This window comes from Haplochromis burtoni, unplaced genomic scaffold (genome assembly GCF_018398535.1).
Source record: "Haplochromis burtoni strain Fernald_Lab_line unplaced genomic scaffold, NCSU_Asbu1 Contig_186, whole genome shotgun sequence".
NCBI lineage: Eukaryota > Metazoa > Chordata > Actinopteri > Cichliformes > Cichlidae > Haplochromis > Haplochromis burtoni.
Window position 1 is genome coordinate 709303 of NW_024582547.1, and position 12055 is coordinate 721357.

A 12055-nucleotide genomic window follows, 5' to 3' on the forward strand; every position below is an offset into this window, starting at 1 on the left:
ACTGTTAACGTCACCCTCCACATCTTCTAGAGTTCTTCTCTAAGCCCTTGGTATTTCTCGAGCTTCTCGTGTTCCTTTTCCTGATTTGCTATCACTCAGTATAGGTCAGCTGTCACTACAGCCATCTTCCTCTGCTTGTCCACCACCACTACGTCCTGTTGGTTAGCCATCATCAGTTTGTTTGTCTGTATCTGGAAGACCCACAGGATTATAGCTCATTCATTCTCAAACACCCTAGGGGACATGTCCCATTTTACCTAAGGGGCATTTTGAAACATCTGCACCTGAGATCTTCCTGGTGCAGTAAATTCCAGACTCTATCAATCTTGTGCTACCTGATATTCCTGCCAGTTCTTTTTGTACTAATGAACGGGTACATGGCTCAAAACATGAGTGTTTTGAGCATGGTATGAGCCCCAGCAGATAGAGGAAATGATCAACATCCAGAAATCCTACCAGTGGCTGGACAAAGCTGGACTGAAAGACAGCACAGAGGCACTAATCATGGTAGCACAGGAACAAGCTCTGAGCACAAGATCCATAGAGGCTGGGGTCTATCACACCAGGCAAGACCCCAGGTGCAGGCTATGTAAAGATGCCCCTGAAACAACCCAGCACATAACAGTAGGGTGCAAGACGCTAGCAGGCAGGGCATACATGAAACGCCATCAGCACGTGGCCGGCATAGTGTACAGAAAAATCTGTGCTGAGTATGGCCTGGAAGGCTTGGAAGGTCAAAATAGGAGTCGCCCCCTAGGGTGGTTGAGAATGACTGTTCCTGTTTGATTTCCAGATATAGACTGACAAACTGGTGATGGTTAACCAACCAGATATAGTAGTGGTGGAGAAGCAGAGTGATAGACGTAGCGATACCAAACGACAGCAGCATCACGAAGAAGGAACATGAGAAGGTGGAGAAGTACCAAGGGCTCAGAGAAGAGCTCAAGAAGATGTGGAGGGTGAAGATAACATTGGTCCCAGTTGTGATCGGAGCACTTGGTGCAGTGACTCTGAAGCTAGGCGATGGGCTCCAGCAGAATCCCAGGAAAAACATCCAAGATCTCTGTCCAGAGGAGATCAGTTCTAGGGACAGCGAAGATACTATGCAAGACCCACAAGCTCAATTGTTTATATTATGAGAGATCACAAAAACCACATTGTGTCACAGGGATCTTCACACCTTGGATATTTGCATTTGTTGGCTTGGAGACTATATTGTTCACGAGACTCAAATTTTGATCAATATTTCTTTTCACTCTATAAAAACTCTGTCTTTCTTGTTCCCACATTTACTGCTACTAAGCTCATCTGATAGTTGGTGCACACTTCTAACACTTACTGTGTACTTCAGTGTTCACTGAACCAAAACGTTTAGTTTTATTATGCAGATCAACTCAGACATCTACGTATCTATGTATGACAGTGTACTTAAAGATATAGATGTAATCTTTTATGACAACATTCGGTCTTTCTGGGTATTTGACCACATTAGCTGGATATTTCCTACCTAATGTGATGGAAAAACAGGAGGTGATTATTAAATGGCGAGGATATTTAACAAAGCTCCAAATTTCTGTTTATCTTGTTTAACCAATGACACTCTACCTGCCACCTGTGTTTACCAGTGTCTGTGTTTGTGTAAACTGTGAGCATTTGTGGCAGCGTTCCCTCAGCTAACACACTGTGTTTGTGTGTCTCTGCAGTTCCTTTGCGTTACAACACCATGACCATCATCTGGATCTGCATGGCCCTGGTGTCTGGTCTGGTCACCTTTCTGGCCATCATCATCTGCAGGAAACGGCAAGGCTACACTTTACCACACTACCCATCTCTGCTGTGTGTGGAACACTTTCTTACACTACTCTTACGACCATGCCTCTTTGTGTAGTTTCTTTTGATCAAATCTCTCGTGTGCACTGTATTTCTCTCAGCTGTTGCCACCTAAAAATGTGGGAAAAGATCTTGTTTAAGCCTGTGTTTGAGAAGTACCATTAGTACCGTTTAGTACCCCTTATGACGTTAAAATGTTTGTAATGCTGGATGCACAAGAAGTCTACATGCTATATTTTCAAGCTTAAGTATAATGTATAAAGGAGAGTTTTGAAGGCTAATATTCCTTAGCCCTTGCTGTCTTATTTAGCTAATTTCCTAACTTGTAATTTCCACCTCATAGTGGTTTTAATTATGTTGATTCATGTCCAGTAGCTTGCAAGCCAAATATTCATACTTATCCCACCCCCCTACCCCTCCCTTTTGATGTCTTGTAGTTACATCTCTGTAGAACTGTACCAAATAATTAATTTCATTGCCTTTAATTAATTTACACTTCAGTGCATATTAGGTTTTTCATTGCCAATAGAAAAAGTGGGAAAAAATATAATGAGTTAGAGGACTCCAGACAAGATCCTGCTGTCGTGACTGGAAAGTTTTTAGCATATGCCACTGAGACAAAAGAAAAAGAAAAAAGAAGAGTTGGTATTTGAGTTTAGGGGGATGGCCACTTTACTCATGAAAATATTTAACTACAAGGCAATAAACCACAAGGGAAAGGTTTAGTTTTTACAAAGAAAGTAAACTGCATTAAACAGCTTTGCAAAATATTAATAGATATAATATATCTATTATACTGATTAAAATTTTAATGTAATATATATCTAAGAAAATAAAACAAAGTAGCCTAGCTAATGCTAGCAGTCATGCTAATGCTAGCATGCATCTCATTTGTCACTCATCTCACTTTTTTAGCTGATGGTCAGTATTTAGTGGACATACCAGGCTCTAGAGCTCTAGACCTACATATTTACCACCTGCTTTTTTTCTAATGACCTGCAGAGGGTGAGTCCTGCAGTTGCAAAAACACTTTTTAAGAGTAATTTGAGGTGAAATTCTCTCTTGTTCTGTGATACTTTCCTGATGACTTAATGGGTTCACTCACTAGTTTGAGGGCATATTGAACACAACATCTTGTAAATTATGGTCCAAATTAGAGTCAGAAATGAGAATAAACCAAGATTTACTTATAACATGGGTGCAGTGCCCCTCAGTTTTACAGTCTGATCGATTATCCTGTTTTAAAACACCAAGGTGATGACAGGGAAACCTCTCAGCTCAAGGCTCTAAAACAGAACTTTACTAACATTAGGTACATGGTATACATATACTAAAGTATACATGTAGGTTGGTAAATGGGTACCAATGGTAAAATCCATCTTATATATACAGTCTATGCTAATAAGCACCATAATCACTTTGTTGCACTCTGGGTAGGTTGTCAGTCACTGATTTATTATACATCTTTATCAAAATGGTAAACTAGGATATTTTTACATGTAAGCAGGAAATGAAATACCCTGCAGTGCATCAGTGTAGACCTAACATCAAAAAACGCATGCCCTAAAGCTACAGTGGCAACATTTGAACGTGTATGAGTGAAGAAGTCATTTTCCTTTTCGCTCTTAAATGTACTCCTGGGATGTCTTTGCTTTGCCTTGTCAATATGAATATTGATTCTAATAATGTTGAGTTTTAATTATGTGGACATGCCCATAGAAAAAGGTTTTCAATTATAAAAATGATACCTCACCTCGCCAAACTAACAGAAAGGAATTTTAGTCTTTAACCTTTTATCATCCTCCAACAACCAGTCTAGAGTTAGGGGTAGGGTAATTGGAACCCCTGTGTGGAAAAGCTTTTAACAGAAAACATGCCAAAATGATGTACAGTATATACAATGTATGAAACTATAAGAAAAGTCCCCTTTTTTCTACATTACATTTTATTCTGAAGCTATAACAAAAAACACCTAGACCACCTCAACCAGTCTACCCCTTGACTGGTTGCCAGTAACACCATAAAGTCTCACTGCTTGTTGTTAATAAATGACTAAGTGTCAGTAAGTGATGAATAGCTTTGTTAAACTTAGTAATTAATTATGAGCAAATATTGATTTAGTAATTTTCAACTATACTTAGAGTTTGAAAGTGTTTTCCACTATTGTCCTGTATTCATCCCTCTGTATATGTATGGGCATGTGTGTGTGTGTTTTTGTGGCCGTGCGTGTGTGTGTGTATGTGTGTGCTTTGTATAGACACTGTGGCTATAGCAAAGCCTTCCAGGACTCCGACGAGGAGAAGATGCATTACCAGAATGGTCACGGTATGTTTGGCCCATTTCTCAATTATTACTAATAATAGATTAGATGGCATTCTTTGATAAAGTCGCATTTTCATCCCGGTTTAATAAAGTTCATCCTCATAGCGAACAATTTTCATCAGGCTCTGAGTGATTACAGGAGAATACACTCCTTGGCCCCTGCATGCTGTGTATTCTTCCACTCCCTCTGTCTGCTCTTTTTTCCGTGTCATTTCTCTCCTCTTTCATCAGGTTTTCCCTGCACACACCGGTGACGGGGCTCAGATGCGATGTTGCTCTCATTCTCCAATATGTGACCAAATGCTAATGTTGTTTATCTTAGTGTCATTCCCCGATGCGAGGTTCTATATCGACCCACACACGTACGAGGACCCCTGCCAGGCGGTCCACGAGTTTGCCAGAGAAATTGAAGCTTCCAGGATCAAAATAGAGAAAATCATTGGTTCAGGTAAAACCATGAACTTGTGTGTGCTCACACACACACACACACACACACACACATAGTGAGAATCATTGGCTATGCTAACTTAAAATCATTGGCCGGTGTAAAGGCTGTGGTGTGCAGCAGAGAGGAGGATAGCAAAGTGGAATCAGAGCGTTGCGTGGGGCTGTCACTCAAAGCTCCTCAGACAGGAAGAGAATACTAACACTGTGTCAGCCTCACAATTCACTGTGCTACATATGACTGCTGCAGCCAGAGACAAATAGAAATGTATGACACAGACGCATTCAAACAGTGCAACCACCAGTTTAAAGTTCTGTTGAGCTAAAGATAAGAATGGATTGCTAATTAGCTCTTGGCAGCTTTTGCACATATATGTGAACAGATAGTTTGTAAGTGGGTTGTTTTCTCTTATCTACCCTGGCAAATTAAATGACATGTTCTCATTCACACAAATGGCTTAGGCGTGGGTGGAGGGTGCAGGGAAGCACGACGAATATTTACTATTGTGGAACAGATTTAAAGGCTGAATATGTTTGATGTGCTGCATTACTGTGTTCCTCTGCCATGTTTTCAGGGGAGTTTGGGGAGGTTTGCTACGGACGTATGAGGCTCCCGGGAAAACGAGACATCCCAGTGGCTCTAAAGACCCTGAAGGCAGGATACACAGAAAAGCAGAAGAGAGACTTCCTGGCCGAGGCTTCAATAATGGCCCAGTTCGACCACCCCAATGTCATCCGTTTAGAGGGGGTAGTAACTCACAGTACGCTCCATCAACTACAATATATCATTGTGAAAAATATAGATCATTTTCAAAACTATTTGCTTTCAGACACAGGTATGGCAAGACCTGTATTAATTCTGAACTGCTTATTCCACTATACTTGCAATTGTGGCACAGAAACTCTATTACACTATTACAAAGGATGTGTTTATTCACTCTAATGCTTGATTTACAGTACTTCATTAAATCCCAATGCCCTATGCAGTTTCCTAGCTTGATGTACTCTTTAAACTCCTCATTGTAGCTATGCAGACCACAACATGCATATTACTACTAAATGATGATAGTGTATAGTTAAACAAAGTTCAGTATTTTTGTTTTTCCCATTTTCATAGCTCACATTCCAAGTCCAACATTAACAGCTCTGTTTAAATCTTAATAGCGGAGCAGTCCTGGCACATCAGCAGACAAGTGTAAAAGCAAACAACACAAGTCTTTGGGGATTCAATGATTTTATTTATTTTTTTGCTTTTTTGGCTAATTGGAAACAGAGGCAGAGCCAGACTTTTATCTGCTGAGGCTCTGGCCACGCATCGGACCAATCCAAATAACCAACGAAGAAAGCCTGGGAGCTACACATACTCACAGAACCAGGCTTGCAGCTAGCAACTAATATTTTGTCTAGCAAAAATCTTTAATGCAGAATTACTTCACAGTTGTAGTTTTGTCAGGAACATTCAAACAGTGCAAGCACCAGTTTGAATTCTAATTGTCCCGTTAGATTTATCAAAAAATGAGAAAGTGACTTTTTGTGGTCTTCCAAATTAAGTATTAATATCAGCCTTACCACACCTCTAAAAACGGTTTGACGAGGCACTGCAGCTTCTCTGATCACACATGTACATAAAGTCAATTTTGTCTATTGATTAAATAAATAAAGTTTCCAGTGAAAAGCCAGTGTTACTACAGTGCATCCAAACAGTATTCACTGTGCTATAATTATTCCACATTTTGTTAAGTTACATCTCCACGATCTCCTCCATGATGTGGAGAACCACACACCTGCTTATGTATAATGTCCCGTAGTTTACATTGTATGTCATAAACCAAGCCATGAAGTCCAAGGAATTGTCTGTAGACCTCCAAGACAGGATTGTATTGAGGTACGGATCTGGGGAAGGTACAGAAATAATTCTGCAGCATTGAAATTCTCAGTGAGCACACTGACCTCCATCATTCATAAATGGAAGAACCCTTTATGAATGATGACTCTTCCTAGGCTGGTTGCTTGGCCAATCTGAGCTTTCAGAGTAGAAGGGCCTTAGTCAGGGAGGTTACAGAGAACCCGGTGGTCAATCTGACAACCATTTCTGCAATCAGGTCTGTATGGTTGAGTGGCTGAACAGAAGCTACTCCTCAGTTAAAAACACATGACACTCCTCCTGGAGTTTACCAAAAAACACCAGAAGGCCACTCAGACCATGAGAAACAAAATTCTCTGGTCTGATGAAACAAAGATTGAACTCTTTGGCCTGAATGCCAAGCATCATGTCTGGAGGAAACCAGACATTCACCACTCGGTCAATACCATCCCTACAGTGAAGCACGGTGGTGGCAGTATCATGATGTGAGGATGTTTTTGGGCAGCCAGAACTGTGGGACTACTAGGTTGAAGGAAAGATGATGGAGCAATGTACAGAGACATCCTTAAAGATAACTTATTCCAGAGTGCTCTGGACCTCTGACTTTGGAGAAGGTTCATCTCCAACAGGACAATGACCCTGACCACATAGCCAACATAACAAAGGAGTGGCTTTGAAACCACTCTAAGTATGATGTTACAAGCTTGGCACACTTATTTTTGCCAGTTTCTCCCAAAATTCTTTACAGAATTTCTTAAGCTCCATCAGGTTTTTCAGATCCCTCCAGAGATGTTCAATTGGGTCCAAGTCTGGACTCTGCGTGGGACACTCAAGAATATTCACAAAAAGTTGTGGCTGTAATTGATGCTTCAACAAGGTTTTGGCCAAAAGCTGTGAATACACTGTAGGTATACTTTAAAGGCTAAAATTGTACTTCTAGTTTCTATTTCATTGTATATCCTTAAATCTCATACTACCATCATATTTAAATATTTTAATCAATTCAAACACCAAAATAAACAGATGAACACACTGTGAAGCTGTTTGGAAAGCCTGGAGAACTATTGATCAAGACTAGTAAGAAAGTCTAACTCCCTAAAGAAAATAAAGAAATGCGGGCATTTAAAGACTTTTGCACACAATTTATGATGTAGGCATCCCTTTTGTAACAGCATATACACTGCCAGGCCAAATGAAAAGTCTGTTTCATTAGATCACCTTTACTTTTAATGACAGGACACATTAATTGTAGCATAAGTTTATGCAGTTATTTCCATCCAGAGTTGCATTAACTGTGTGTCAAGATTTTCTATTGATGATGGGAAAATTGTAATAAATTCTTCTCCGGCAAATCTCAAGTTTTCTAAATGGGGCTAAGGTCTAGAGTCTGTGGTGGTCAATTCATGTGTGATCATGTTGTCTCAGTGGGCTCAGAGTCCACTGAACCTTGGCAGAAGAAAAATATCAGTTATCTGGTAATACTGCCTGAAAGCGTAAAACTGGACTTATCAGACCACATGACCTTTTCTCAATCCAATCTTTTTGCTCCCGAGCAAAGTGAAGCCTTTTTTTTAGTAACTTTACTTGTTAAGTGTTTTTGTTTAAGCTAAATAGTTACTTAGTCCCAGTTCCTGGAGTTCTCTTCATAATGTGCAGGTGGACATGCTCTTACTGAAACATAGCTTAGGTTTATCTTTTTACAATTTGATTTCATCAAATGTTTCACTGATTTCCAATCAGGAACATGTGATATTTTTCTTGATTTCTTACTCATACATGATGTTTCACCACTACCCTTCCATCCCCTTAGTTGTTTTCCTTGCTTGGTGCAGGCCAGTAATCGTACCCTTCTGAAAAAGAGTAGTATCTGTTCCACAACCATGGGGCATGTTTTCTAGCATGGTTATTTAAGCAATAAAACGATCAGCACTGCATTAAAAAACAACCTGTTGCCATGTGAATCATACTAATCAAAGCAGTAATGATTCAATACAAGGCTTTTATCTATTTTGGTGACTTTTAGCGCCTCTTTAATGGAAATGGTATGAGTTGGAAATCTATGGATTAGAGAAATAAAAATCTAATTATATGGTTTTATGGTTTATATGGTTTTGTTGAGATTTAGATGTATAATTTAGCTGTCTCATTTTGGTTGAAGAAGATTCACATTGTGCTGGAATTCCATACAGCATGTAATTTAATAAATGATACTGTAGATAATAATGTAGAGGAGACAGCCAGTTTGGGGGTGGGTGGGTTGTACAATGTGCAGCTTTGAAATACTAGAAGAACATTCCTAGATGATCACAGATTCAACATCTCTCTCGCATATTTTCCAAGTTGCATATATAACTGTCAGCAACTTTTCACAATTTATTTGAACAAATTGCGACAGTAAGCAGCTACCAGCGAAGTGTCGCATTCAGACCTTCCTTGAGTCTAATTAAATTGTTGTCTATTTGTGTGGAAGCACTACAGACTCACAACTTAATTAGAATTAGTATGCAGTGTTGTTAAAGACAAGAAACTCTTCCAAGAAACCACCTGTATAGTTAGACACTGACAAGTAAGAGAGAAGGACAGAATATTACAGGTTTTTGAGTGATCGAATCCCTTTAAGAAAATAGAGGTAAACACATTAAATAATAGAATTAAGACATTGCATTTGTTTTTATTCAGCACCTGCATCACTTACTGTACAGTGTGTACAAACAAATAAATAGCTGATATCCAAATAAGCTCATAAAGTTTTTGTTGGTGTTTCCAGGCAAACCAGTGATGATCATCACAGAGTACATGGAGAATGGTTCTCTGGACTCCTTCCTCCGGGTTGGTATTTAAAGTATCAGTTAAAGAGCTCTATACTCCTTTTTCCTTTAATGCCATCTCATTTGAACTGTTTTAGTGCACTTCTGACTGTTGATGAGTTGTTCAGCTAACAGTTTGTGTAATGTCTTCCTTCCTTTGATTTTCTCCTAATGCGTTAGTGGAGAGGTTTGTGCTACTCACTTTCAAATGCTAACTGCATGTCCAAGAACTCAACCCACTGTAGCATCAGAAATAATATGGTAATAGACCAAACACAAAACAGCAATCATGTTCAGCAACTATTGAAATGTTCATGAAACTTTAAAGAAAAGTGTTGCCTTTTGGCAACCATCTTGGTAATGCCTGGGACAGTTATTGTGAAGCTCCTATCTTGGATGGGGAAAGACCCATAGCTGTCCTTTCAATGATCATTGGCACATAAAAAATGAGATCTGTTTTTAAAATGCTGTTCATGCTAAGATAAATGTGTCTGGCTCAGTCTACATGAAACAAATTCCATCTTCAGTTTTTCTATGCAGTAAACCAAGAAAATAAATCTTTATCATGAACCGTAACTACATGCATATATCAATGCAGCATTATAATTGTCTCATATTTTACCCAGTTTCTGTTACTGACTTGGTCTTTTTTGGGCAAAAACTGGACAACCACCATCTGCTCTGCTGTGAAATTTCACTATATATTTATGTTCAGGACTCACCGAGTGCCAAAACTCTGTTTTAAAATGTCTCCAATAACGCATAACGTGGTTGTGCAAATGGGTTTGTGCCCGGCTGTAAACTGCCCCTGGCACACACACACACAGAAATGGAAAATTAAAATAAGGCTTTGTTTTTCATTTATACTCAAATCTAATTTTGAAGCAACCGATTCATGAAGCTTTGATTCACAGCTTTCATTAGTTTTCTGGTGTTTTGTCAATTTCACTATGTTTCCCCTATTAACATTCGTCAGATGGCTAGTGAACCACCACAGGTAGGTTAGGAATAGATTTGTGTTTAGACACATTGGATAAGCAGTTTCAAAAACTGCTCATGTGGCCTTTCAGATCATCTCTGTCACACATTTTGGCCTCTCACCTCTGTGATAAGATTTCCATTTGAGTATGCCATATAGGGAAACACTACATACAGTGTGTTGGTATGAACCTAGCACTAACTTTACCAGTCATAACCAGTACCTGGTGAACTTTTAGCACTTTAAACTCACCTTAATTCTCATTAAAAACACTGAATCTTGTGCCCTCATTAACATCTTTGAAAAATAGCACTGACACCACAGCAGAGATCAATTCAGTTGTTAAAATGGAAAAAAAAAATCCTATCTTGTGATGTTGGGCATTTTTTCTGTTGATGTTTGGTGTTTGCATGTTTCAGAGTACAGTGACATTACTGACAGTGTGATGCAGAGCTGTTGCAAAGAGTTGAGAATAGTGTAGAGGAGCAAATATGAAAGTTTTCTTTAACATCATGTATAGGTTGGTTTAACATTGTATTACATTGACAATGTCAAACAGCTCCTGTATTTGCTCATATGATAATACAGCAGATTATTACTTAAAGCAAATCCCTGTCATGTTTTATTCTCTTATCTTTACTCTTTGCTCTATCTTGATTAAAATCTCTTCTATTATCACTGCTTATCTTCTCAGCTGCTATGCCATCGCATTATTTTATTTTTTTGATCTAGCCTTAATACTCTACCTCCTTGCCACTCCCTTCCTGATCTTTCAATTTTTTTGTTCCTTCTTGCAGAGACACGATGGCCAGTTTACCATTATCCAGCTGGTTGGCTTGCTGCGTGGCATCGCAGCCGGCATGACCTACCTGTCTGACCTGGGCTACATCCACCGCGACCTGGCCGCGCGCAACGTCTTGGTCAACAGCAACCTGGTGTGTAAGGTGTCTGACTTTGGGCTATCCAGAGTACTCGAGGATGACCCAGATGCTGCATACACCACCAGTGTGAGTTTTCACATTGAGGCAAGCATTAATGCAGCGACACACTCACACACTCACACACACACACACATGCATGCAGGTGTGATATTGTCTCCTATTAACTTTGCTATAACACACAAAATGACATGATTTAAGATGCATGAATGACATAATAATTAAAATATTTGTATATTAACACACTTAATGTAACATAATATTACTAATCACTAGGAATGATCTTTTTTTAACAATAGAATATGCATTTAACTTAATAATGTCTATTTTGCTTATAAGTGACAGTGAAAACTGGAGCAGTGGAGTATAGGCTAATGGAAATCATAGATCACGGTTCACTTTTCCTTCTTTTTAACTCAGTTGTAGTTGTCTCATTCTAAATGTAAAAGTTTAATAACATAAAGCTGTTTATATCTGCAGCTTATTAATACAATTTGTCCTGCCGTTATTTAAAAATGCTTCTGTTGTGCCTGATCTCCCACAAGATCTTGCAGCTTTTAAAGAATAGCCACACTAGCAACACACCAGAAGCTGGTATATCTTGATTCCCGCTGATTCCTTTGAGGCCCCAGTTTTGTGTAAATGCCCAAATAAATTGATGGAGCGCCTTTAATTGTGTTGCTCAAGGCATCAACTTCAGTAAAATATAATCACATTCTGACCTTTAACTATCTAATGATAAATATCTACGCTACACTTTTATGAACACATCGAGCTTCTGAGATTAGTATCACAGCATGTCTGTTCTGTCTCCACAACTGTAGAAAATACATTATCCAACACATCTTAAACTATAATTGGTGTTTGAAAC

General features: G+C 39.1%; 1 protein-coding gene across 1 annotated transcript in view; it reads left to right on the forward strand.

The window, feature by feature from the left end:
• The window catches only part of epha8 (eph receptor A8), a 91522-nt gene that overhangs the window by 53190 nt on the left and 26277 nt on the right, over positions 1 to 12055 (forward strand). The window contains exons 7-12 of the mRNA XM_042225883.1: positions 1704 to 1800; positions 4088 to 4155; positions 4475 to 4600; positions 5172 to 5357; positions 9228 to 9289; positions 11044 to 11253. Of these exons, the coding sequence (XP_042081817.1) occupies positions 1704 to 1800; positions 4088 to 4155; positions 4475 to 4600; positions 5172 to 5357; positions 9228 to 9289; positions 11044 to 11253 (749 nt within the window). The remainder of the gene's footprint in view (positions 1 to 1703; positions 1801 to 4087; positions 4156 to 4474; positions 4601 to 5171; positions 5358 to 9227; positions 9290 to 11043; positions 11254 to 12055) is intronic.